The sequence below is a fragment of the Empidonax traillii genome, unplaced genomic scaffold, assembly GCF_003031625.1.
Source record: "Empidonax traillii isolate 1590-97213 ecotype Southwest subspecies unplaced genomic scaffold, ASM303162v1 scaffold1356:size330773, whole genome shotgun sequence".
Classification (NCBI taxonomy): domain Eukaryota; kingdom Metazoa; phylum Chordata; class Aves; order Passeriformes; family Tyrannidae; genus Empidonax; species Empidonax traillii.
The window spans coordinates 247552-274399 of NW_020956549.1; the positions used below are offsets into that span (position 1 = coordinate 247552).

Below are 26848 nucleotides of genomic sequence, written 5' to 3' on the forward strand. Positions count from 1 at the left end.
GAAAAGAGGTTGAAATTTAAAAATCATTAAAAAAAAAAACCAAAAAAAAACCCAAAAAACCCACAAAACAAAGCTCAAGATTGTGAAAACCTTTTGAGCTTTTAGGCTGAAAAAAAAAAAAAAAAAGGGGGAATTTCTACCTTTTCCTTCAGTTTGGCAGCATTCACTAAAACCAGAGCAAGCTCAGGAACAATTTTCTCCCTGCATCCCTGTCCGAGAGCCTGCTGAAAACCTCATCAGCAGAAAGAAGGAAGCTACAATTTACTTCTGGAACCCTCAAAACCAAAGAGTTCAGACAGCAAGGCTTGGTCCTCTTTAACCTTAGGAGGAAACTCTTCAAGATTCCCACCCCAATTCCCTGATCTGTGTTTGTTGGAATCAGAGAAGCAATCTAAATGTTTGACTGATTTCTCTGATTTTTTTTTTTTTTTAATTTCAGCAACAAATCACCTCCAAGAAAGCAGCTCTTGGTAAACTGGACTGCTGGGAGCTAAGGAAATATTCAGGTGGCTACAGGCTCTCTGCTCACCAAAATCATCTGACCTCCAAAACTGGTAGTTCTCCACCAATTCCCAAGAATTTCAGGCATTTACAGCATTTGCTGCATCCAGATATGCTCAGGTCAGCCTCACAGATTTAATATACCCTACAGTGTGCAAAAATACGGGTATCCCATCCTGGCAGAGGTGTGGATTTCATCTTATCACCCCTCCCCTCCCTCATTTGTTAGGGATGTTTGGGTTTTTTAAATATAAGGTTCAGATCCTTGGAAAATTCCCTTGAGGTCATCCACAAAACCTAGAAAAACCTCCTTGAAGTGTGTTTTGCTGGAAGTTCAGCACCTGCAGCAGAGTCAGAGGAGAGCAGATTCAGCCTCTTACCTTTCCCCACTGGAAGGCTGTCCTGAGCACAACCTACCCTTCCTCTTTGATTGCTGGGTTTATTAAATCTTCCTCCACAGCTCCAGAAGTTTGGTTGCTCTTCTGGCTCTCCTTTGGTCTCCAGTGTGTCCTGCTCTCCCTGGGTGCTCCAAGCTGGGAGCTCTGATGCCTCCCAGGGTGGCACAGATTAATCACCCCGTGTCTCACGTGACTTTCCTGTTAACACTTGCCAGATGAAAATAGTCCAAAATAGCACCAACAACTGAATCATAATCAGCTGTGATCCCCTAAAACCTCCACATCCTTCTCTGCTGTGCCACTACTGAGATGATTCCCACCCTTGTAAACCCACTCTGGTTGTCCTTGCTGTTGGAATGGTTGTCTAGGAGAACCTTGCTCTGCCTTTTCCAGACTTGTGGGGAGAAATGCACCAACAGTAAATGTTAATTCAACTGCACAAGCTGCTGGAGAGACACAAGAGATGAGGGAGCCCTGAGAGCTCCCCGAGGAGCCTCCCTGGTGGATCTCCAGCAGCATCTGAGCGAGCACATGACTTGCACCTCCTCCACAAACTGACCCCTGAGTCCCTCACGTGTTATTTTTCTGAGCCCTGACCATTCATGGGGCTGTGCAAAGACCTTTCCAGCAATCTGCTCTTGCTGCTGTGTTTGCAGCTCCGTTTTAAGGCTGAAGGCAGAGCCAGATGTCACATAACTGGGACCAGATCACCACGTGCTTCTGCTCTGCCACCCCATGCCCAGCTTTGCCATTGGCTCCACGACCCACCCAAGGCCATATTTTAATTTACAGAGTGTGAAAGACACACTCAGTGAAGAATAAACTGAACACTTCACATGCTGCTTGGAGCTTGGTAAGACTGGAGCTCATAGAAAGTGTCTTTAACTGCATTTTACAGAAGGTATTTAGAGAAACAAACCCTGAATTAGCCCTTTAACTCCAGGTGCCTGTTTGAAGTGCTTGGATTAAAACTTAAATTGGAGAGCAGCCCTTCTCTCACACATCCTGCACTGCTCCACACACACAGATTTGCCCACCTGAGTGCTGGGGGTGCAGCAGAGATCTGTACAAGCTGCTGCAGTGAAAACTCCTCAGCTGGTACTGCCACCTTCCAGCCCTGCTGTATCCAACAGGGATGCCCTGATGAATCCATCAGCTCTCAGCCTCCAGCTCCCCCTCTTTCCCTGCCAGCCTTGCACTGTGCCTTCCCCTGTGCTGGCTCTGATCAAACAAGGCACTTGCACGACCTCCTGGGTTTTCTGTTGCCTTTAAAATCAATTTGAGCAGACTGGGGCTTGTTTTCAGCAACATCAGAAGTGTTTGCATTGAGCCATGAGCTGAGCACTTTGGGAGTTACGCAGATCCTCACTGATGGGGTGGAAAAACTCATATATATTTATTTTACCTTAAAATATCCCACAGCTGACTGTCTATGGACTACAAACATCCCAGCAGATACCCCAAGAGCTGTCCCCAATCAAATATCCAGGCCCAGGATTAAATCTGTCCCAAGGGATCCCTATGGAGGGTGTAAACAAACGAGCCCTGCCAGGTAGTAAATTATTCCTGTGAATATCCAGAACACTCTTATTTGACCAATTGACATGTTCATAAATTCTCTGAGGGTGAATTCCCTGTATTACCAAGGGAGAAGACAAGAAACAGGCTTCCTTTTGACCCTAAATTACATCCACAATCTGAGCTGGACCTCGGTTGAATCGTGGCTCAGTGAGATACGTCAGTCTGCGATTCGATCCCTGTGGGGATGGATGGAGCCTCCAAAGCAATTCCCTCTGAGGAGGGAGCCAGGAACATCCCTCAGGAAAGATATGAAGTGGATAAAAACTACAGAGGCACGGGGATTGACTGATGGTGTGGGAATAAGAATGCAAAACCAGCAAGGGGAGCACATCTGCTCCTACAGGGGAAAACTGACAGCCCTGGGAATAAACTCCTCTGACCCCTCTTGCTCACTGATGTGTGTGGTTATTCCCCCCCCTGAACTCTGTGTGTTGTTGCTCACAGCTATCGAGCTCAGAAGCCACTCAAGCTGGAAATACATTCCTTTAAAGCAACAGGAATGGAGTGTCCTTGTCCTGTTTGGCTTTGCTGGAGAACGTCACAAAACCCACGGGGCAACACGAACATGGGACTGTCACATAAGTCACTTCACTTTTTCTTAAACACAAGGCAAGAGAGGACATCAGATCTCTCCCACTGCACTGTGTTGTTATACAACAGGCTGGGTCTGGACAAGAAAACTATCAGGCACAGATGTATCAATAATGAGCTTTCATTACCTCTTCTTTCAAAAATACCACTCAGTCAGAAACTGTTTGCTGTGAGATCCCAGTAGGAAAAGCAAATCTTATCAATAAATAAATTATAATGGTAAGTCTAAAACAATTTACAAATACCACACCGAAAATGACCTCAGATCTCCACATCACTTTGAGCTGCATTGTCTTCATCACATTTAAAAAAAAAAAAAAGGGTTTGATCAAATTTTAAGACATACTATCTCAGGCAATAATGGAAAACAGATTTCATGGCGTATTTTCTCCTGCATTACTTCAATTACTTTCAGAATCTCAGAAGCTATTCCAAACTCAAACTCTTGATTTATACATATAATTTTTTTCAAATTTTATTTATTATTTCAATTATCCCCGGCCAAATTCATGCCTGATCTCAGTCCGTTGGCTACAGTTGCCGAAGACAGGGGATGGACTTGGCACCTGCAAGACCAACAACAGGGAAGGTTCTAACAAAGTAACATCCAGTACTGAGGGCACAAAAACTATTTGAGACGGTTTCAAGCTGAAGCTAAAACCAGCAAATTCAAATTAAAAACTCCCAGGCCAGGTTCTCATGCTCAAAACCATTAACTTTAAAAGCTGAGGCCGCTCAGGGCCTCCTCCCAGGAGGTTCTGAGGTGACCCTTAACTCCAATCAAAGTTACTGAGGATTAAAGAGCTCCAAAGCTCCCAGGATTGGGCCCTTCCACAGGCTAAAGCTCCCAGTGACAAGCTTAAAAAATGGGCTCAGGGATCACCCCTCCAGTGGATTCCAGTAAACACTACCTGGAGTTCACTCAGCAGTTTTCAGGAGCAGGTTCCTGGACCCAGAAATTCCCTGCTGTCCCAGCAGAGGGAACAGGGGACAGAGATGTTTTGGCTGCTGACACCCACACACAGGACAGAGGAATCCCCACGTCTTCCTTTTTAGGGCCCCTTTGCCAGTTCAGGAATTTTTAAAGGGGAATAAACAGCTTCTCAGGTAATAACATTCTTCTGGCAGTGTTTTTGCTCTGTCACAAGGTTAGGTGCATAAACAGCAATCACTTCAGATAAACACTGAATATAAACCTCGTACTTTCTCCTGGTCCAACACACTCACATGATCCTGGCTTCCTTCTGCATTTTCCTTGCCCAACATCCATCTCTATGGATTATCCCAGGAAAAGCAACTTCAGTATTACTCAGCTGGAAGGGAAAATAGAAAGGGGTTATTAAAGGCACTGGACTCACTTCATGAAATGACAAAGAACAAACTACTGGCTTTGAGCAGTGGTAAGCAACAACAGAGGATGAGTGACAGCTTTGTGGGCTCTGCACAGCAGAGCTTGGGGCTAACCAGTGGATAAATGGCCATGTTGGGAGGGAAAAAACCATCCTGGGAGCTGACACTTGAAAGGCAGACTCAGCAGGGACTTCAGAGGGTGAATTTGCAGGAGACCACATTGCCAGTGACACCGAGGCACAGAAAGTGCTACTTGACAACCCAACGTCTTTATTCAGCTGAGCTGTCAGCTGTTGGTCTTGCTGGCTGGCTGATTTCATGCCAGATTTTACAGTGCTTTAGGGAAGAGCCTGGAAAAACAACCTGAGGGTGCTCTATGGACTCAAAAATAAGAAAACAAATAAAGCAAACTGTAAATATGTTTTTAATCTTATGTCTTGCACACCCAAGAGGTGATGTTCCAGAGCAATCAGTCCTGGTCGTGCTGCAGCATGATGGGAGCTGCAGATCCTGCTCAGCATGAGGATGAAGGCTTTCCACAGTCTCCTGCAGGAATGCAGGCAGGATCGATGTTCACCACACTTTTTATCCTCAGGGAAACCCACTCCTGGTTGCTTTCACACATTAGTCACTGGAATGGGGATGCTCCGGGGCAAGGTTTAAGCAGACACACACACACATCGCTTCGGAAGGAGTTTCAGAATCGATGCTGCCCAATTTCAGCACCTATAAACCCGCATCCGTGACACCGGCGGGCTCGTGCTGCCCTCTCATGGGACGGGAGCGGCGGAGCCACAGCCTGGGATCGCCCGGAGCCTGAGCCACGGAGGCAAAAACAACTCGGAGGGTTTGGAGTGTCCCTGTCATCGCCGGGTGGATTTATGGCGTGCACAACCCCAGCCAGGGATTCAGCCCATGCCCGGCGTTCCCTAAGAGGGCACGGGGCTCACACAGCGCAGCTCCCGTGACCAGGAACGGGTGATCCCGAAATGCCAACCACCTCCGCCGGGCAGGACTCGGCTCTGCTCCATCGTAACGAGGGGGCTCATTTCTTCCAGGAATTGCCACCCTTGCTGCCAAAGGCCTGCGGGAGAGAACAGGAGAGAACTCAACTCCGACCCCACGTGCTGGGCTGATGACCCCGAGGATGGATGTGCCCTGCCTCTGAGAACAGGCAGCGGTCCAAGCTCAGAGCCCCAGTTTGGGTTTCAGGGCTTCTAACTCAGCTTCTGCCCAGTTGGATGGAAGGGAGCTGGGATTTTGGCCTCTCCCAAACCTCCTCATCACAAAAAAAAAAAAAAAAAAAACCCTCACACTGATCCTTTGGCCTTGTCACGGCATGGAGCTCTGTCAGAGGAGGGTCAGGTTGGATCTCAGGGAAAGGTTCTTCCCCCAGAGGGTGGTTGGGCACTGAACAGGCTCCCCAGGGCAGTGGGCACAGCCCCAAGGCTGCCAGAGCTGCAGGAGGGTTTGGGCAACGCTCTGAGGGACAGGGTGGGATTGTTGGGGGGTCTGTGCAGGGCCAGGGGTTGGACTGGATGATCCTTCTGGCTCTCTTCCAATTCAGAATATTCTGTGATCTTTTTCTAATATCTAATCTGAACCTCCCCTGTCACAGCTTCAGGCCATTTCCTCTTGTCATTGCAGGTACTGTAGAAGAGACCGGTCCCCACCTCACCAAAACCTTCCTCCAAGTGATTGTAGCTGCCCCAAACCCTCCTCAAGGAGCCCCAAATCTTTCTCAAATCACCCCAAACCCTTTTCAAGCTTCCCCAAACCCTCTCTAAGGAGCCCCCAACCCCTCTCGAATCCCCTCAAACCCTCCTCGAATCACCCCAATCCCTCACCAAGCTCCCCCGGCCCCTCTCTCCCCTCACACGCCCTCGCTGCCGCGGCGCTCGCTCCTCCTGCCCGCAGGGGTCGCTGCGGCGGCGGGGGCGCCGCTCTCTCCGCCCGCCCGGGGCCGCGGAGGAGGCGGCGGGGCCGGGCCGGGCCGGGCCGGGCGGGACCGGGGGAGGGACCGAGGGCCCGGGGCACGGAGGGACCGGGGGTGGGGCGGAGGGAGGGACGGCGGCGGCGGCAGCGGCGGGGCCGGGCCGGGAGGCGGAACGCGCGGCCCCGCTGAACCCGCCGAGGGGCCTGCGGGAGCAGCATGGCCGCCAGCCTGTGGATGGGGGACGTGAGTGTCCGGCCGGGACCGCGCGGCTTTGTGAGGGGAGGGCGGCGGGCGGCGGGAGCGCGGCGGGGCCCGGGGAGCGCGGGGGGCACTGACCGCCTGGGACCGGCACTGACCGGCACCTCACACCGCTGGCTGACACCCTCACACCGCTGGCTGGCACCCTCACACCGCTGGCTGGCTGACACCCTGGCACCGATCGGCATCTTCACTCTGACACCCTCACACCGCTGACACCCTGACACTGACTGGCACCCTCCGTCTGGCCCCCTCACATTGACTGACTGACTGACACCCTCACTCCACTGACACCCTGACTGACTGGCACCCTCCGTCTGGCCCCCTCACACCGCTGACTGACTGACACCCTGGCACCGATCGGCATCTTCACTCTGATGCCCTCACAGCAGCCGGCTGATACCCTCACACCACTGACACCTGCACACTCACTGGCACCTTTAGTCTGATACCCTCACACCACTGCGTGATAGACACCCGGACACTGATTGACACCCTGACACCGATTGGCACTCTCACTCTGGCACCCTCACACCGCTGACACCCTGACACTGACTGACAGACACCCTGGCGCTGACTGACACCCTCACTCTGGCACCCTCACTCTGCCTGACTGACTGACACCCTCACACTGCTGACACTCTCGCTCTGGTGTCCTCACACCGACCGACTGACACCCCCACACTGACTAACACCCTCACACCAATTGACACCCTCACTCTGACTGACTGACACCCTCACACCGACTGGCACCGTCTCATTGACTGTCTGACACTCACAGCAGCTGACTGACACCCTCACACTGCTGACACTCTCACTCTGACACCCTCACACCTTCACACCAACCAACCGACTGACACCCCCACACCACTGACACACCCTGACAGCCCCACACACACTCAGGCACACCACAAACTCCCAAACTGACTGACACTCCCCACACACACACACTCCCCTGTGCATGCTGACACACTCACACAGGCAGGCACACACACACACACACACTCACAGACACAGCCCCCAGCCCGACAGGCACATTTGTGAGCAGTTCACACACGCACACACAGTTCACACACACACCCACACCCCTCAGGGTGACCCTCGTTGCCTGCTCACAGCCACACTCGTGCCACTTACACCAGTGTCCCTGGCGGGCAGGCACTGACAGGTCTCACCCTTTCACGCTCCAGGAGGCCCTTACACACCCCCAGCACTCACAGCCTGTACCCTTGCATGCCTCGAGGATTTATGTGCGGGTTTATCTGCTCACCTGCTTGTAGGCACTTAACGTGCTCATGTGCCCTGAGGCACTTGTGTATTTGTACACACCTCTCCAGGATTCTCCCTCACAACCTGACCCCCCACACGCACACCTGTGGGTGCACTCACACCCTCACAGGCGTTTGCACTCTCCTACATGCACTCACACTCAACAAGCACTCCCACACCCCGGGATTTCCCTCATTCCTGCCTCCGTGTGCACCTGGCGGGAAGAAGCACCCGTGAGAAGCACGCTCAGGGGCGCTTCCTCACCCAGGGATGTCTGGCTGCCTGTTCACCTGCACACCGTGGGCACACCCACAGAGATGCACAGCCCACAGTGTGCCTTGTCCCTGAGGATCCCACTGGAGGCTTCTCTCACACACACACACGCACTCAGCACACCCACTTTGCCTCAGCATTGCACACTTACGTGACACATCCTGGGTGCGAGCAGACCCTCCCACACAGAGGGTTATCTGCCACCTCTCCATGACCCCCCTCTTCTTTTTCATCACCCCTCTCACACGCAAGATTCCCTTTGATTCACACACGGCCACATCCAAGTAGCCTGTTGCCTTTTACAACTCCAGCTTTCCTTTACACTCCCCCAGGATCACCCTGCACAGCAGATCTGTGGACAGAGTGGTGCTGCCTCCTGCTCCTCTGGCACGTGTGACAGAGCCAGCTCTGCTTCACACTCGGGCCCCCACAGGGCATCTGCTGCCTCTTACACACGGGAGCGCAGCATGGCCACCCGTTTTCACACCCTGCACCTTCTGCCACCTGGCACCTGGCAGACACACAGACACATTTGAGGGCTCTCCATTACCACAGGGCCACCTGTCTTACCCGCAGAGGTGCGTGTGCTTACATACATGGAGCTAGAGAGATTCCCTGTGTGTATTTTACAGCTCTGTGTTACGCACACAGTGCTCCCCATCAAAAAAACCCTTCATTTCTGTTCGTCCACTCCCACAGAGAGGTGCCCTCTTCCCTCAGGCCCTTCATCATGCATTTAGCTCCAACTCCAGCACTGTGTCATACTTTGTGAGTCCTTCACACCACACAGACACTGCCCCCTGCACCGCTCCCCACACCCCCTGCCCTGCCCGGTGCCACCCTCCCCTGTGCCACGACACGGTCAGTGCTCCCACGGGCAGGACGAAGCGGGGCGCGATCCCAGGGCTCCCCTCCCCGAGTGCTGCCCCACTATCTCTGGGGTTGTGCGGGGCAGACCCGGCTCTGCAGCCCCCTGCCCCAGCTCCAGGGGGGCCGTGTCACCGTGTCCCCTGCCTCATGCCACCCAGGGCCGTGCCACGGCTGTGTCCCTGCAGCGCTGGCCCGGAGAAGGAGCCCGGCACCTCCTCCTTCTGCCCCGCTCCCTGTAGCGAACGCTCAGTTTGTTGCTGTTTGTTTCTGAGTGGCTTTTGTCCTTCTGTGAAGCTCCCTGTTCTCTGAAATTCATGCTGTCTCTTGGGTTCCACTTTGCAGACTGTTGAGCCTGGTTCATGCATGCCTGCTGGTTTTGAGTGGCATCGACCCTCTTAAATGAGTCTTCTTTTTGAAGTGTAAGGGTAAAATCCTTCTCAATAATGTTTTAACTGCTTAGGGGGAACATTGACACATAAATTCTCTTTTTTGTAGATGCCCTGATCTAACTTTTTTCTTTTTTTTTTCTTTTTTTTTTTTGCTTTTATAGCTGGAACCCTATATGGATGAAAACTTTGTTTCAAGAGCCTTTGCCACCATGGGAGAACTTGTACTGAGTGTAAAAATCATTCGAAACAGGTTGACAGGGTAACTGTTTATGTTTGTTCTCCCAGTGCATTTGGATCGAAGCCTCACCGTCGGTCCTTCCTTGTCAGAGTGATTTTTCCCTTTGAGCTTTTCACCATTGCTGCCACCAATATGGGAATATTGATGAGAGCAATGGGGAGGGCACTGCTGGCTCTTCAGCCTCCCCTCAGCAAACAAGGCTTGGCCCTCATCCTGGAGTGCTCCAGCACTCAGATGGAGCAGTGTATGTATCCCATTCCATCCCCCTGGGAATTGCACCTCCCAGCTGAAGGCTTTGGTGACCGGTCTGTAGTGCAGCTGCATGGTGCTGGCAGAGGTGGGAAGCCTGACTTGGGGCAATATGAGACCCTTTTGAGTTCATTTGGGATAAAATAAGCGGCTGGATGCAGAATAAAGTAGATTCATTCCAATTCGTTATTCTTTTAAGTGTTGTAATTTCAGTTTTCAGTTGTTTAAACTTGGGTGGAAAAATTGATGGTCAGTGAAAGTAGGAAGTAAACTGTGAGCAAAACCATTTTGTGTGTGCTTATGATTTATGGTAAGTAGGGGCTATCCCTTTACTTGAGATCCAAAATTTCTGCCTTCTTTTTGGTAGCTAGTGTATGTGCTTTTAAAAAGAAACTGTTCCAAGTATTGCAATGATAACAAATCTCCTACCAGTTATCTAAAATACAAAATTCCTCCTCGAGCATGTTTTAAATGTATAACCTTTCTCTCTTCTCTCCTGTGTTGTATGTTCAGAATTCCAGCAGGCTATTGCTTTGTAGAGTTTGCAGATCTAGCTACTGCAGAGAAATGTTTACACAAAATCAATGGAAAACCGCTTCCTGGGGCTACACCGGTGAGTCAATGGGATCAACGAGCTGAGAACCAAAACTGGGAAGGGACAGATAGTGGAGAATCTGCCTTTTGAGTGATTACAGACAAATTCAGTAGTTGGCAAAGTGGGATTCTCCTTTTCTCTAAAGTAATGAACATAAAACTGTTAATGTTCTTGCTCAGAAAATTGGTGAGAAAAATCACTGATTTCTGTGTGAATGTCCAGATAAAATCCAGGTGGAGAAATGTTGTGGAGTGTGGTTTTTCGTTTCTGAGCATCTCTGCTGTTACCAAGTTGGACTAATGAGAAACCAGAGAAGAGCAAGCTAAAAATTGGATTGGATATGGAGTAGACCTGCCACGGTCCTTCCATCTCTCTCCATTTGTAGAATCATGGAATTGTAGAATGGTTGGGGTTGGAAGGGACCTTAAAGCCCGTCTCATTCCACCTCTCCCCTGGGCAGGGACACCTTCCACCAGCCCAGGTTGCTCCAAGCCCCGTCCATCCTGGCCTTGGACACTTCCAGGGATGGGGCAGCCTGAGACAGCAGTGTTCAAGATGAACTTGCAAGTTCACTCTTGAGTTTTGAGTAACTTGGATTTGCGAGAGAAACGTGACTTTTAAGCCTGACATTGTTCTTGGCCCTTAGCAAAGAAAAGTTATTCAACCCTCTTTACAGCAGAGAAGGAACCAAAGAATTGGATGGTGGCAGCACATAACTAATGTCTCCTGTACGTGAAAGCTGGGTAGTTTGAGGAGAAGAGGAGGAGCAGTCGCAGGGTCTAATTTTAGGAAGTTGACTCAAATGTGCGGTAGATTAAAACGGGACGGCTGACACAGCTGTCTGTTGTACCCACAGGAGTTGGCTGCAGTAGCTGGGGTGACTGGTTCATAAAGCAGCTCTAGAATCACCTCAGTTATGGTGTGATCCACAAGGTAAATGGGTTCCTATTTCAGGGTAGTTAATACCCCACGGTAGGAAACTGGGAAGTTCAGGTTGAGCTATTTGGTCAGCGTTCCTCAGAGGGTGACGTGCCCCGTTAAAAAGGATCTGATGAGAGGCCTGGAGGTATCTGTTTTCACGTGTTTGCCCATGATTAAGGCAAGCTGATCATCCTGGATGCTTTCTGTAGTCACTGGAGAGACAAAGAGAGCAGCTCTTGCAAGGAATAAGATGATAATGGAAGTTTGGGGTTGGGAATACCCCTCTTTCTCCACAGTTTTGTTTTAAAACGTGGCGTTGCTTAGGGGGGTGATTTGCATAACACACAGGGAGAATTACAGATGTCAGGCAGAGATCCAGTGCAGCCCAAAACACTGCACTCAGCAGGCAATGCCCAGCTCATCCCTCGCATTTAGAGACTTTTGTTTACAGAAAACTGAGTGTGGCTTTTATTTATTATTAAATACTGAATCAGCCAGAGGAATAACAGAAAGCCCTGGTGCTGCTGCTGCTGCCTCTGTTTTCCAGAACTGGTGTCCCCAATTCCCATCTGAGTGGAAGTGCTCTCAGGTGTCTCATTGGTTTTAAACCCAGAATATTTATAGTGAAGAGGGAGATCCAAAATAAAAAGATGCAAGTGCTTCAAATTGGAATCTAAATTTTCCAGCATGGTAGATTCGGTGTTGGTGTTAAATCACAAATGTCCGATAGCTCTGCTGTCATTTCATTTCCAGACCCTAAAGCTCTAAGTAATTCAATATTTTTTATTAGTACCTCCTATTTAGGTTCTGATTTTCATTATTACATCTGTGCTGACATAAATAAATCATCCTTAATCCCTTAACTGGGTGGTCTGACAGCACTTAAAAAGTCGTATAAAATCAGCTGATTGCGTTTGCTCCTCATTGCTTGAACTCACATGGCAACATTTGAACGGACGGGTTCGTTCTTTGCCTCCTTTCAGGCGAAGCGATTTAAATTGAATTATGCAACGTATGGAAAACAGCCCGACAACAGGTGAGTGCCCAGGATTTAAATACTCATTTTTACCCTGTTTAATGTCCCTTTGTCGATTGCCTTGCAAAGGGTATTCAAAATATGTAAACCCATGAGTTCATCACTGCCACTGTGGAGGGAGGAGAACTTCGGCTGCCAGTTTTGTGCTTTGCCTCCTGTGTGATTTATGCAGTGTCTTTTAAGGTATTCAAACTTTGTACCATCAAAGTATCTGATTGACACATTATAATTTAAGGTCTGTGTGTTGGAAATAGGAAATCTGTAAATGAGAGATTAATATTTTCTTGCCGTGCTAGAAATCCTGTAAGAAATAAGCAATTATCTTTAAATAAAAAGCAGTGTTGAGTAGATTGGTTGTGCTGCTTGAATTAACTTGAAAAAGCAGTGTCAATGGTTTAAAAAGCATATTAATATGATATATTATATGTATATAAGTATAATTTTAGTTAAGCAGCTCAACTGGTGACACTTTAAAATCTCCATTAAATGGTCTTTTAATATCACTTTTCTCCAAGGTGAAATGTTTAGGCTAAATGGCAACTGTCACTCGGCACTTTTTTTGTATGATTGTACTTAAGAAGTTTTCTTTTCATCTCTTTAGTCCAGAATATTCCCTTTTTGTGGGAGACCTGACTCCTGACGTGGATGATGGGATGTTATATGAATTTTTTGTTAAAGTTTATCCATCGTGTAGAGGTGGAAAAGTTGTTTTGGACCAGGCAGGAGTATCCAAGTAAGTCCTCTTTTATTCATTCTTTTCTTTCACTGCACATGCAGCAACAGAAAAGATAAAATGCAGCAAGGGGGGAAAAAAAAGAATAGTTTTATCAGCTTAGATTTTAGTAACGTTAAAATACAAATTCTGCTGTTTTCTTGCGTTTTGATAGTCAGCCTGAGGCCCTTTGTGTGTAACTGCACTTCTTAAGATGCTGAAAAATGCTTTAAGTAAGCTGGAAACACTCTCCTCCTGCACTCCCAGGTGGAATTGTGCTATTATTTAGGCTATTCCTGCGAGAGGGTTTTATTTCAAACAGGGTAGGGCACACAAAGCTGTGATTCACTGTCAGGCTCTCAGCAGCAGTCACCTTGTTTGTCTCGACTGAAAGTGTCTTGCCAAAAACAGATACCAAAAAGCTGGATTTCTTAATGTAATTAAAGCATTTTCTAAACAGCACAAAACTGAACTGTATTTTCCTGGGGGAGGGAGCAGTTGCTGAGGCCCCTTGCACCTCAACCTCTTGCAGAGCTGCTCTGTCACTGTTGAACACTTGTGCTGTCACTGCTGCCTCACATGGCACTGACACTGCTGGGTGCCTCCTCTTCCTCCTCCTCCTCCTCCTCAGAGGTGTAAACCCCCCAGACCCTGTTTTGCTGCACCTGCCCCAGTCTCTGCCTACAGAACAGGTGATGGGTGCTGCAGTTTGGGCTGTGAGCTGGGCTTTGGGAACTGCTCAGAAGTGCAGATCCTCAAGGAAAGGGAATCTGGGGTAGCTTGGGAAGTGAGGAAGGAGCAGGGACTTGGAGTCCTCTTCCTGGGAAGAGCAGAGCTGTCTCCCCTGGCCGTGCCAACGCGTTGCTGCCAGGGGCTTTGTTGGGACTTGTGCAGTTACTCAAAGCTGAGGCAGCTGCAGGTGTCAGGGTGATGTGAGAGAGGAGATTTGGGTTTGTGGACGTGCCCAGTGAAGGCCTGGCCCTTCCAGCCAGGGCTGGTGGATCAGGAAGGCCTCCTCCCAGCAGGAGAGCAGCCTGGAGCTGCAGTGCTGAGCCTGCTCCTCTGCTTCCTGCTGAGGGTGCAGGCCTGGGGGATTTTCCAAACTGCAGGGATAGGACAGAATGTCTGCCAGGGAGGTCCTGGCCACGAAGAAATGATCTCTTGCTGGGTTTTCTCCTGGCTTAGCCATTGGTGTGGAAAAGCTAAGTTTCTGGAAGAGTTGGAAGAATCGCTGTCTCCCTTGCTGCACCCACCATCAATTCCTGTGCCCTACATCCAGCTCTTCATCTGTCTGTCTCTGTTTTGGAACTGCCAGTCTTCCCAGTTTCCCTCACACACTCCCAGTCCCATCCAGAAGGCTGCAGGAGTCTCTGTGGCACCTTAGAAACTTAGTTGGTTTTGTGTGTGAGCATCTTAAACTGCATTAGAAGTTGACTTGCACTGCCTTGATTTGCCACAGTCCTTTGGCAGAGGGCAAGTTAAACACAATGTGGGCCCATGTAGAGTTTTGCTCGTGCTTAATTATCCAGTTTGTATGTAGATAAACCTGAGCTTTGATCTGGTGTTTTTGTGAGGAGGACACAGCCATACCTGTGTATTTGTATAAAAATAGATGTTTGGACTCGTGCTGGCCAAGATCTTGAGTTTTCTGGGGCACAAACTGCTCTGGAACAGCTTCCAGTGGGGACCTCCCAGGAGCAGTAGGTGATGCTGCTTTCCAAATAACACATTACTTGGTGTTTAGGAGTTCCCACAGAATAATAGATAATACATTGTAAATTTACACCCTTGCTTAGGGCTCACTCTTTTGCCCAGCTAGATAAGCCCTTCCCTCCCAAACTCCTTCCTTGGCTTAGATGGATTCCCTTCCCCTCCCACACCTAAGCCTTTGATCTTTGTGCTGCGTGAGGCAGCCCATCCCATGCTGGGATCCTGGCACTGCCCTCCTGGGTGCTGTTGCGTCGCTTCTGACTCACTGCAGCACCAGAATATCCCACGCCAAGAACCGCTGGGATCGGAGGGGGCTGGAGTTTCCCCTCTGGCTGATGTGCAGAGCTACCACACCACGGTGTTAACACAGAGTCCAGGGGTCCTGGCTGTGCTGTGCCTGTCCCAGCTGTGATCTCAGAGCAAGGTTTTAGCTGCCTGATGTTACGAGCTCGTTTCCATCCCCACTTTGGGAAGGGCAGAAAGCCTGTTTGAATGTATTCCCGTTGAGGAAGAACTTGATTGGCAGGCACATCTCACTGATCTTGGGGAAAAGCAGTGTTTCCCTTCACAGTGGGGCACTTTGGGATGCAAGCAGTGCCTGTGCCTTGTCAGCCCTGTGCTGACTTGCAGCTCTTTGAGATTATCAGTATCCTCCCAGCAGAGATTTGGGGCTTTACCACTCACTGTCTGCTCGTGCATTTCGACATAGCTTGTGTCAGCTCCCTTCCAATTCCCCACGATCCACTGGCAGGGAAACTGCTTTATGTTTGTCAAGCCCTTAAAAGCACCGCTGGAGCTTGGACCTGTGGCTTCAGGCACTTTGGAAAAGCATCTGGCAGGCGGAATCGTTTCATCTCTCCCCAGAGCAGGGACAACAACCCGAACGAACGCGTTTCGTTCGCTGCGTTTCCCAAGCCGATCCAAAATTCTCCATGAATGACTTTTAAGACGTGGCCTTGGCTTTTTTTGGGTCGGTTTTAACGTGGTTTTTATTCTGTGTCCCTGCAGAGGTTATGGGTTTGTGAAGTTCACAGATGAGCTGGAGCAGAAGAGAGCACTGACAGAGTGTCAGGGAGCTGTGGGGTTGGGCTCCAAACCTGTACGATTGAGTGTGGCTATACCAAAAGCGTGAGTATAAGAGCAGCCAGGTGTTCATTAGGAGGCATCACATCTGCTTTTAAATGTCTTTTTAGTGTATTTGGGTACATTTCCTGGATGTTTTCCATCACAAAGTGAAGGAATACCCCTGATAATATCAGGGGAGTATCAGAATGCCCAGGAATTCAGAGAAATTATAACATTAGCTCAAGACTAAGCATTTTACACTGTTTTTGATTGTATACATTATAAAATCCACACACATGTACCCACTCTGTAGTTAAATATGACTGTTTTAAAGTGTGTATTCCTTTGCATTAAATTGAAATAACCTAAATCTGCTTATTGATGTCTGGATAGCAAAGCTCAATTACCTTGCTAATTCTATTATGATGTCTACTAAATATAAGTATTTTGGGGCAGGGATTAACTTTTTTTTCTGTGTTTGTTCAGAACCTGATACAATGAGATCCTGGTCTGACTTGGGGCTCGTAGCACTAGGGTAATACGAATCATAGTAATTGCTCCCTATTTGAATAATATTTAGATTTTCAGAAGTCTTGGGGGGGGAAAAGAAAGAGAAAAGCAGAAAAAAGGGGTGTATTGTGGTGAGAAGATTGATGTTTCCTTCCTCCTGCTTCTCACTAATTTCATCACTAGCTTTTTACGTGTGACATACCTTCATTTTCAAATGATATTTGCCATCTCATTTCAAATCTTGATGGTCAGGTGGGATTCCAAGTTCCTTGGGAATGCTGCCACTTCATGGCGAGGAATGGGAATTTTAGTCAGCTCACAGGGTACTTAAGTTTATTTTTTGATTACTTGTAGTTCTTTTTACTTCATGACCTCTTCCAACTGTGTGCATTGAGGACCACTCAGTTCAGTGAGAAAGGGGACAAGTCATTGCTTTTTTCCATTGGTTTCCTACGGCAGAAGGAAGAGGGTTTTGTCCATTCTTGTTAAAGAAAACTCCAGGTTTTCTGCAAGGCTTTAAGTCTTTAACTCTTCATGTAAAGCAAGATTCAGTGCCTTGCCTCAGGAAGCTGCAGATTAGCCAACTTCATCCTATTTATCAGAAGAAAAAGAAGGGGCCCAAGAATCTGGACTGGGGTTCAGGATTGTTCTAAAACTGAGTCTCGTGGTCCTGAACTCTTCCCTTCCCAAAGCCAAGAAGTGACCCCAAATTAACTCCTATAGAATGAAAGCAATGCTTATTAATGAAGAGGAAGATGAATACCGGAAAGGGCGTTAAATTTGAACCACTTCTTTCTTTATGCAAATGTATGCAAATGATAAATATCGCTGCAGTAAATAGGGACTATATTTTAAAGACTGAAAACTGCATGTTAGACTAAGCCTTGTCTTACAATGCCAGATTGTACCTTAAGCTATTTCACTGCTTTTTTTTCATACTTGCTCTGCTCTATTTGCAACTCACTCCGTGCTTTGTTTTTTGAAGTAACCGGGTAAAACCAATGGAGTACAATCAGATGTACAACTACGGCTACAACCAGTATTACCAACAGTATCACAACTACTACGCCCAGTGGGGGTACGACCAGAACACAGGCAGTTACAGCTACAGTTACCCCCAATACGGCTACACACAGAGCACCATGCAGGTAGGGCAGCCCAGAATCGCCCCAGAGCTTGCCAGTGGGGATGGGAACGTTCTAGCTTCAAGCTCTGAGCATCACAGAATGTCCTGAGCTGGAAGGAACCCACAGGGATTATGGAATCCAACCCCTGGCCCCACACAGACAGCCCGAGAATCCCACACTGTCCATGAGTGATGTCCAAACCCTCCTGGAGCTCTGGCAGCCTTGGGGCTGTGCCCACTGCCCTGGGGAGCCTGTTCAGTGCCCAACCAGCCTGTGGGGGAAAGAATCTTTTCCTAAATCCAGCCTAACCCTGCCCTGACACAGCTCCAGCCATTCCCTGGGGGCTGTCCCTGCTCACCCAGAGCAGAGATCGGAGCTGCCCCTCAGGAGGAGCCGCAGCCCCTGCTGAGCTCTGCCCTCAGTCTCTTCTCCAGGCTGAATAGACTAAGTGATCTTAGTACAGACCTCTCAATAATGAGTTCTTAACAGAGCTGCTCTGTGGTGTTTAGTAGAACCTGGTGTGTCCTGTTGCCTTATGTGGGGTAAAATTCTGCCCCTTATACTAGGTAAGGGCACAGGGGGTCTCTTAATACAGTTGTCAGGGTAGAAGGGTTCTCTTGGTACAGGCAGTGCTCAGACAGCCTTCTGGGATCCTTCCTAAGGCTTGTTTTAAAGGACAGAGCACATCAAAACAGCCACCCCCCTTCACCCCAGGAATTGCAAGAACTGCTGCCTCTGTCAGAGGTTTAGTGTGGGATCTCCCCCGTGGAGTGTTGGGAGTGGAACACAGGCTTATGTGTGAAGAATTCTGTTGTAATCACTCTGATATAAAAGTCAGTCTCTGACAGTACCAATCAACAGGTGATGCTTGTAAAAGAAAAGGTGATTATCTGCTGTCCTAAGGGGTTTGTTTCTCCTTGCAGACATATGAAGAAGTTGGGGAGGATGCACTGGAAGGTACGTTCCTCAAGTTCCATACTGAAGTTGTCTGTTCTTTCTCCACTGACCAGAGACAGACTTTCCCAATTTGTCCCCTATTTCAGTGTCTGCCATCCCTTTATCCCTGGGTAAATCTGAGAACTTTGCCTTTCCCCCCCCACCCCTGCAGATCCCACGCCTCAGCTGGACGTCCACGAAGCAAACAAGCAGTTCATGGAGCAGAGCGAAGAGCTCTACGATGCCTTGATGGACTGTCACTGGCAGCCTTTGGACACTGTCTCCTCAGAGATCCCAGCTGTGTTATAGCCTTGTTGCTGAGGCACTGTGGAATATCCCACCAGTGCACTCCGGACTGTTCCGTCGCCCCCGGATCCTGCGGGATCAGGGGTGGCCCTTTCCCCTCCCAGGCCTGGGACTCGGAGTACAGGAGGGCTGTGGCCCCTTTTCCTGTACAGAACAAGCATCGTAGGAGCATCATGGTGACCTTGATTCATGGTGAAAATTAGAACTGCAACAGTTTTAATTCCTTTTTTGTCTTGAAATGAACTCTTGATACTTGTTGGGAATTGTAATTTATAAACCTTCGACGAGGTGGCACAGGGGAGAGACTCTACTCCACCCTACAATAAAAAAGTTGGTCTTTTAAGTAAAAAATTACCCTTTGCATTTTGGTTCCTGCCCATCTTTCTGGTTTTGCTGCCCACTCAACTTGTCTGCAGCCATTTGGCCCAGCGCTCGTGAATGTGTTACTTTTTAAAAAACAACAACAACAAAAAAAATCATTGTTGGATGCCACTGAAAGATCTCAAAAGCTTTCTAGTGACTGGATAAGGTTTCTGTAACTTGAGCACGGGAGGAAAAGTTGTGTTCTGGTTAAGCTAAGCTGTGATCATGAGCTAGAAAGCTTGGCGTTCTTAAACAACCTACCTGAAGAGCACTTTGGAGAGCAAAGACAGAAAGGAGTGTTAAGAAAACTACAGACCAATGCCTTTTACTTGGTGATCTCTTGCACACCTGACTTGCTCCTCCACCTGTGCATGAGGAAATAATTCCCCCTCACCCAAGCAGTTTGAAAACACTTCAACCAGCAACCCTATTTAAATGTTATTTTGTGTATCATGCCTTTATTTTTTTATTGGTCTCGTTAAGATGTTGAGATTTTGTAGCGTCTTCCACTGCCCTGCCAGAGGGAAACTGAAGATCTTGCAGCAAAAACGGGTCAGAGCAATCTCACTGATATATTGTGCAACAAATTGTTGTGAGCCTGGAAAGCAGTTTTTCTACTGGATGTTGTATAAGCTGGGTGGACAAGCAATATAAAATAAGCTGATATTATGTTGCGTTAGAGGGTGAAAGTGAAAATAATAGCACTTATGTACATGTTATAAGCCCTTTTCAGGCTTTTGTGCCTTAAAACTCTTGGAGAAATAGGAACAGAGAAAACTACCTGTAATAAATGTCTATCCAAGGAGTAGTTTGGTAACTGAAATTGCTGCTGCCGAGCGTTTCGTTGCCTCCCTGCCCATGTCGATGCAGAGATTTGCCACAAGGTTTAAATACTTTGATAAAGCTACTTCTGCTACACCTTTGTTTGTGTCCATAATTATGATCTGTTTGCCAGTCTGTGGTTTTTTTTTCCTCAACAACTGCACCTGGGGATGTGAGGGACTGGAGTTCGGTCGTCCCTGAGCGAGTGGAGCCGGAGGACTGCTGGGCTCCTGCCTTCTCATCTGCTGCGAATTCTTCCTCCTGCTGTGCCCCTGACTGTGCTGCTACCACTGTCCTCACCTTCAGAGCCTCTGAATTTGAGGAGAGGAATGTGCCCCGTGTGTTCTGGGAGTTTCAGAGGCGGCAGAAGTGGAAGAGAGCAGAGCTTTTTTATCTTCTGCTCAGCTCGGAGCAGCCCCTCTTCCTGGGAAGTTCAGTGGAGTGGCATTCCAGAGGTGATGTAAAGAAGGGGGATTTATGTCCTGCTGTTAAATACTTTCCAGATCTTTCTGTTCCTATGCTGCCCTGTGTGCCCTTCCTTCTCCTCTTTTGGAGCTGTCTTTTCCCATCCCCCCCAAAATTTTAGCTTTTCGAGGCAGCCATCTCAGTTTGCCGCAGGAGGTGACCTGAAGACACATTTATTAATCAGTATAAATTTACTCTGCTGTTCTAAGCTGCCCAGCATTGCTGTCCTGTGGAGTATTTCCCAATGCCTGGATAAACCCTCTCCATCCAGGCCTGTCCCTAAAGGAGAGAGGAGCAGGTTATCACCTCCCACCGACAGCAAGTAAAATCCTTTTACTCTCTGCTTCTGTTTTCGCAGTGGAAGAAAAATGGTAAATATTAGTCCAACCCATCCTAACCCCTAATTCCTGGGAGAGCTGAGCACATACAGACCCTCAGGAGGAGCAATTTGGGAGCGCAGAGGCCAGCAGGGATGACCTGCTGACGCCTGTTTACTGGTGCTGCAGAGCCCAAAATAGCTCCTGCATTTCCTTTTAAGAGAGGTTGATGTGAGGCTCTGGGCCACGTTCCCTGGAGGTGTGAGCCAGCCTTTTGGGGTTGTTTGGGAGAACCTCAGCCAAGGTTCTGTGGAGCTGTTAAATCTGTGTTGTTTTGGGGTTTTTTTTCTGTGTATCACTAACTCACCTTAATGTTCGTTTTCAGCGTTGTTGCAGCGTCTGAAGCACAGAAGAGGCTTTTATGTGGAGCTCCAGAACAGCCATCACCTGGAATTTGTAGGCTTCATGCTTTGGAATGCAAGTCAAGCAGAGTGTGGGATTTTGTTTCTCCTGGATGGCTGCAGGAAAAGCCTGGATTAATTATCATTTAGTGTCACCCAGGATGAAAGACAAGGACTCCACGTAGTAAGGTAAATCCTGCTTTTATCTCCGCGTGCTCAAGGCAAGAAATCCCAGGCAGGTGATGTCACAGCTCCCTGGGATTAGGTAATTCCCGAAAATTGCATCCAAATCTGCCACTGAGATTATGGAGCACTCTGCCTTTTCAGCAGGCAGGGTTTATAGCAATTACAACAACAACAACAACCCAAACACTCTTGTTGAAGGTGAGATAATCCAATTTAGATGAAAGTGCTGGGACTGACATTCCCATTTGAGTTACACAGGCTGGGAAAAGTTCAGCAGAGCTGGAGGGACGTGGGTGTGTTTGAACTCTCCGAAGGGTGAGCTCTGAGGCTGTGGGGTGGCCTGTTGCCATCAGCCTGCGTTTAATTAAAAGCCTGACAATACACACCAGGGGTGGCCTGGGAGAGATCCTGACCCGCTTCCAAAGGGATGAGGAGTCTGGAAGCATTCCTTGAGCTGACCTGGGGCTGGCTGAGGGGGCTGACAGGGGGCTGACTGTGATGATTTTTTTCCGTGTGGGTCTGACGAGACAAAATTCCTGTGACTTGGATCAGTGTCGGGGCAAGGGTTCATATCCCGCACACTGAGACGTCTTTGACACCCTCAGGAATTTCTCTGAATCCCTTTTGAGGAACAGAGATAAACATTTGACTCTGATCTTTCTGTGCTGGGTTTCTCGTTACTGCCTTGTTAATCCCCAGCTCCTGCTAAGCAAAGATCTGAGAGGAATTTTTTACCTTCCAGCCTTGCTATCTCCCAGTGCATCTTGTAAATCGGACTGGATACACCAGTTTCTGGATTTAACTTGGGATTTGCTTAGACATGAAATTAATTCAGTGGCAGGATAGGGTATGAATTTGAAATGCAATAGCAGAAACTGCTAGAGCTGCTTCAGGAAATGTCACTGATAGGGCTCACTTTCCCTTTTTGCCTGGTGGAAAAGGTCTTTTTTTTCTTCCTTAGCTGTTATTCCCCAGTCAAAGTGGGTTTTTTCCAAGTGCAGTCAGTTTTGTAGGAAGGGTTTTGGGGCCCTGCTTGGCACACACCCTTTTTTCTCAGGCACAGGGTGGGATTGCTGGGGTGTCCTGTCCACGGCCAGGAGTTGGACTTGATAATCCTCGTGGGTCCCTCCCAGCTCAGCATCTTCCATGATTCTGTGATTCCAATGTCATGCTGCTTCTGCTGTTAAATTTCCAGGGAAAAGGCCGTGATGGATAACACAGTTAAGGTGAAAAAGATTGAGAGCTGATCATGGCCAGGGCTTGGCTTGTCCCAGGGAGCCACAGGCACAACAAACTCCTGGATCACTTAATTCTCACCTGCTTTTCCTCGCTGAAAAGCACATCCCTGTGCATTGCCTGCTCCCACCTGTCAGGTGATGGGAACTGCAGCCTCTTCCAGCGTTCTCTCCCTGTCCTACCCTGTGGAAGAGGCTGGTGAGAGGTTCCTGGGAGTTTTCATCAGGGATTCACTGATTGTGGATGTGCAGTGGGATTTTCTCTGCTCCTCTTTGGACCTCCATCCATCTTCTTGTGATGGGCTGAGGCATCCAGTGCTTTTCACTGTTGCTCTCTGGGGATTCTCCCAGTTCAGCCTCTTCCCAAACAATCTTTACCAAGGTTTTAATTTTTGGGGGAAGGCTGGGTGGTGGGGTGTTTTTCCTACAGTGATCTCCCCTGCCCTAGGATTTGACAGGGAAATTTTTAGGCTCCTTTTGCACGAGTGGCTGTGCCAAGGAGACTCCAGGGAATGCCTCGTGACTTGGCAGAGCAGCTGGGAGATCCATGGAGGAGGAGGAGGAGGAGGATGGGAGCAGCTGCTGGTCCCCTGTCCCTGCCAGCTTTGACAGGGGCTGTCTTTGCAAGGGTTTGGCCACAAAGTTTGGGGCTCCTCTCCAGACTTGGCTTTAAATGGGTACCAGGTTTATTTTGTTGCTGGTCTGGCACGTTTGTTGGGGGAGCTAACAGCTGGAAAGGGCCATTCCTGAGCACTGAGAATGTTTTCATCTGTTGATTTTGTTCAGGGCAGATTAAAAACTGACTGTTCTCCCCCATCCTTTTTGCCCTTTCTCCAGGGCTCGGGCAGGGAGCATTCCTGGGCTTTTCCAGCTGATTTCCCGCAGTGGCTGTGCCTTCAGCACCTGCAGCTGTTCCAGCACTGCCTTCCAACCCCTTGGCATGTGCTCCCACTCTAAATCCTTTCCATGGATTATGGATCACGAGCCAGGAGCCTGACAGAGGTATTGTGCTTATGTTTCCAAGAAACTTTCCTTCTATTTCCTGAAGGTGGGGTGTTCCCCCCATGTCCCAAAAGGGAGGAAGGAGTGGGGAAACGGCAGCTGCTGCCTTCAGCTTTTCCAAGAGCAGCCCCTTGGATGGAGGAGGAGAGAGGAACTGTCTTGTTGCCACCTGGATTGGAGGGTCTTTGAGGTGGGGAGGGGGAGCACAGCTCGCAGGTGGGGAGTCATGGAATTGTGGAATGGTTGGGTTTGGGATGGACCTTAAGGATCATCCAGTTGCCATGGGCAGGGACACCATCCACTGGAGCAGGTTACTCATTGGGGTGGGTGTGTCCTTTGGGGAGTGGGATGGAGGGATGGATGCGGGGATGGATGGATGGACGGATGGGGGGATGGATGGATGGACGGATGGGGGGATGGATGGATGGACGGATGGGGGGATGGATGGATGGATGGACGGTGTGGGCCTTAGCCGGTAGGAACTACAAATCCCAGCAGCCTCTGCTGCCCCCGCAGCCAATCAGCGGCGCTGCCGCGCTACAAAACGCGGGCGCGGGTTCCCTCCCTTCTCTTTCCATAATGGCGGCGGAGTGGGCTGGCAGGGCCAGGCCCAGCGGGGCCATCCATCGCCATCCATCGCCATCCATCGCCATCCACCCTCCCCGGGGCTCCCCCGCCGCCCGGCCCAGCCGCACCGGCTCCCCGTGGGCACCGCGCACGGCCGGGGCGCTTCGGGGCGCTCCCACGGCCGCGAAGGGCGGCGCGACCTTGATCCGTCCCGGGCCGGGCCCGGCCTGGGTGAGTGAGGGAGGGACCCCCGAGGCTGAACCAACCCCAATCCCGGGGCCCCCCGGGCCCGTCCGGCCCTATCGAAGCTGCGTCTGTCGGTGCTGTGGCAGACGCGGTCAAAAAGGAGCCGAGAGCGAAGGGATTTTCCCCGACGGTCGCCGCTCAGTTGGAACCTCCGTAACTGTCCGGCAACATTTCGGGAAAATACACGGCCCGGGTGGGGCTGGAGCTGGGTGGGGATGGAGGATTGGCGCTGGAAGGAAGCGGCTGCCCCGGATCGCTGCTCCTGGGGTCGGAATTGCTGCACGGGGAGGTGGGAGCGGGCGGGTATCCCGCCTTTCTGTTGTTTTAAGATGCTTTGTGTACCTGAAGCTCAAGGCTCTGTTCTTCCCCAGCAGCATCCTGGTGATCCCGGAGTGTGGAATGGCTCGTGGCAGCCTCGCCCTGGCAGCGTTGGGCAGGTGAGGTGGGAGATCCAGGCCCTGGATTCTCCTTTAGGCTGGGAATTGGGGTGGTTCCGTGGCCTCCCTGGGCCAGAGCAGGGACCAGCAGCATTTCCTGCCCCTCTGCTCTAGGATGGTGCCAGCATGTCCTTGTTCCAGGGATGTGGGTCCTCTGCTGGGCCCTGCAAGCTCCCCTTAGTTCTTGTTCCATCGAGATCGTGTGTGTGGGATAAGGGCACTCCTCTCTCTGGGCCAAGCTAGAGGCAGAAAATTGAGACTAAACCCTGATCCAGAGCCAGCAGATCACTCTGTCACAGGCTTTCCTGGACGAGCTATATGTTTATCTGCATGTTTATCCAAGAGCTGTGGCTCCACACAGTGGCTGCAGGTCTCCAACAACATGCCAGAGCAACGGGAAGGTCTTTGACTGCTGGGCCTCCTCTGCCCGTGGCTGTCACTCGCCCCTCCTATATATTTTCGGGAAGTGGGCTGTTCCTTGTGGCTTCAGGGTGGGATGAGTCAGGGATGTGTCCACGCGAATCTGCAGCCTGCAGCTGATTTTTTTTTTTAAGGGTTTTGCGATGTCTTCCAGGATTCCTGGGTGTTTCAGAGCTCACCTGCCTGATGGATAGACCCCAGGTAGGAACGTGGTGTCCGTGTTGGAGCTCCACAGCTCATCCCTCCAGTTCCCTTTCCCATTAGATCTGAATACCGATCTTGTGGTCGAAAAAGGAGGAAGAGCAAAAATTCACCCTGGTCTAGGGCTCTCTGCGGGTGTGTGTCCTGTCCTGAGAGGGGCCAGTGGGAAGACAGGCAATGCCTGCCTTGTTCCTTGGGGAAGGCTGGGTGGGAGGGAGGGGAAACTCCTGCTCGGGAGAAGGGATAAATGTTGGACAGGGGTGTTGTGGTGGGTGGAGGGAGGGGGTCTGAGCCATGGATTTACAGTGACCCTTCAGCTTCACTCTGGCTCTGTGCTTCCAGGAATCAATTCAGTGAGGAAGACTGAGAGCTTGTGAACCCTCTCCCAGGGGGTCTGGTTTGCTTCATGTGGAGAAGCTGCAGCGTGGAGCGAGTGAGTGTCCTGGTGTTGGCTGGGCAGGAGGTTTGGATCAGACATCGGGAGGAAATCCTTCCCTGGGAGGGTGGGGAGGCCCTGGCACAGGTCGCTCAGAGAAGCTGTGGCTGCCCCTGGATCCCTGGAAGTGTCCAAGGCCAGGTTGGAGCAGCCTGGGCTGGTGGAAGGTGTCCCCTCCACCCATTTGAGTGTTTCCCTGTGGGCAGTGCCTGGGTGAGCTCAGTGGCAGCACAGCCTGGTCTGTGATGACTCCTGTTTTTCTGGAGACTGTTGGATGAGTCCTGCGGATATGGGGCTGAGGCCAGGCATGAGCTACCCCAAAACCACTCTATGGGGTGAGGAGGGGACAGCCAGGAGGTCCTGAGTGCGGGTGGGATCTGGCGCAGCACCAAGCTGGGCTGCTCCTCACTCAGCAGGATTATTTGTCCCTTTTTTCCAGGTCTTAGCAGAGCATGGAGCTGAATTGAGGCCATTCCTGAGGGATTCGTTACTACGTGGTACTTTCCCAGCCCTCCAGCAGTGGGAGCTCTGCAGAGCCAGATCCCGGCTCCTTCCCGAGCCGTGAGTTCCTCTGAGTGGGATCCACTCCTGGGCTCCACTCACTGGCGTTGCAGGGACAGGGAACTGCTTTGGCTCCTGGTGCTGCTCAAGATCCTGTTTTGACACTGCCTGGAAGAACAGTCCCTTCTGTGGAGTTTCCTCAGGAGTGGAGTTATTTAATATTAGTGGATATTAACTCTTGGAGGCTCAATAAACACAATTGCTTGAAATCCTTGTGGTGTCTCCCACGTTTGGTTTGTGCTGGGATGGGGTGAGGCTTGGCTGGATGCTCTGAGCCTGCCTGGGGGTGATCAGTGCCAGGGGTTCTTTGGTGATGCCAGGTGCCTGTTTTTTTATGATGGACGACCAGCAGGGATGTGGGGATCACA

General features: G+C 50.0%; 1 protein-coding gene, 2 long non-coding RNA genes and 3 other non-coding genes across 10 annotated transcripts; 5 read left to right on the plus strand and 1 right to left on the minus strand.

Annotated features, from left to right (window-relative positions):
- Positions 1 to 3680: 3680 nt before the first annotated feature.
- Positions 3681 to 5522, minus strand: LOC114069767. The gene is made up of 2 exons (XR_003573825.1): positions 4867 to 5522; positions 3681 to 4384 (listed from the first exon to the last, which is right to left on the minus strand). It is a non-coding gene; the product is annotated as an uncharacterized LOC114069767 (long non-coding RNA).
- Positions 5523 to 6449: 927 nt separating this feature from the next.
- TRNAU1AP (tRNA selenocysteine 1 associated protein 1) lies at positions 6450 to 20100 on the plus strand. Of its 3 annotated transcripts, none has more exons than XM_027906787.1 (10): positions 6502 to 6600; positions 9370 to 9452; positions 9578 to 9675; positions 10417 to 10516; positions 12403 to 12455; positions 13057 to 13188; positions 15886 to 16005; positions 17438 to 17600; positions 18503 to 18536; positions 18688 to 20100. In XM_027906787.1, exons 3-10 carry the CDS (start codon positions 9590 to 9592, stop codon positions 18822 to 18824), a joined length of 825 nt encoding a protein of 274 aa, XP_027762588.1. In that variant the 5' UTR covers positions 6502 to 6600; positions 9370 to 9452; positions 9578 to 9589; the 3' UTR covers positions 18825 to 20100. The 3 variants fall into 3 exon arrangements, with proteins under 3 accessions (XP_027762586.1, XP_027762588.1, XP_027762587.1); XM_027906786.1 differs by having other exon boundaries at positions 9370 to 9446; XM_027906785.1 differs by lacking the exon at positions 9370 to 9452 and having other exon boundaries at positions 6450 to 6600.
- Positions 20101 to 24470: 4370 nt separating this feature from the next.
- LOC114069778 lies at positions 24471 to 24613 on the plus strand. The gene has a single exon (XR_003573826.1). It is a non-coding gene; the product is annotated as a small nucleolar RNA SNORA16B/SNORA16A family (small nucleolar RNA).
- A 107-nt stretch (positions 24614 to 24720) lies between these two features.
- LOC114069763 lies at positions 24721 to 26689 on the plus strand. 3 transcript variants are annotated; one of them, XR_003573823.1, is made up of 4 exons: positions 24721 to 24862; positions 25437 to 25483; positions 25826 to 25986; positions 26359 to 26689. It is a non-coding gene; the product is annotated as an uncharacterized LOC114069763 (long non-coding RNA). The 3 variants fall into 3 exon arrangements; XR_003573824.1 differs by having other exon boundaries at positions 25826 to 25916; XR_003573822.1 differs by lacking the exon at positions 26359 to 26689 and having other exon boundaries at positions 25826 to 26071.
- Positions 25189 to 25319, plus strand: LOC114069779. The gene has a single exon (XR_003573827.1). It is a non-coding gene; the product is annotated as a small nucleolar RNA SNORA44 (small nucleolar RNA).
- On the plus strand, positions 26154 to 26226 carry LOC114069781. Its single transcript, XR_003573829.1, has one exon. It is a non-coding gene; the product is annotated as a small nucleolar RNA SNORD99 (small nucleolar RNA).
- Positions 26690 to 26848: the final 159 nt, after the last annotated feature.

Excerpts from the sequence above, each read along its gene's own strand:
- TRNAU1AP (XM_027906785.1), top strand. The coding sequence starts at position 6,574 with ATGGCCGCCAGCCTGTGGATGGGGGAC. Across the intron at positions 6,601-9,577 it reads CCAGCCTGTGGATGGGGGAC|CTGGAACCCTATATGGATGA; the intron begins GTGAGTGTCCGG and ends TTGCTTTTATAG. Across the intron at positions 9,676-10,416 it reads ATTCGAAACAGGTTGACAGG|AATTCCAGCAGGCTATTGCT; the intron begins GTAACTGTTTAT and ends TTGTATGTTCAG.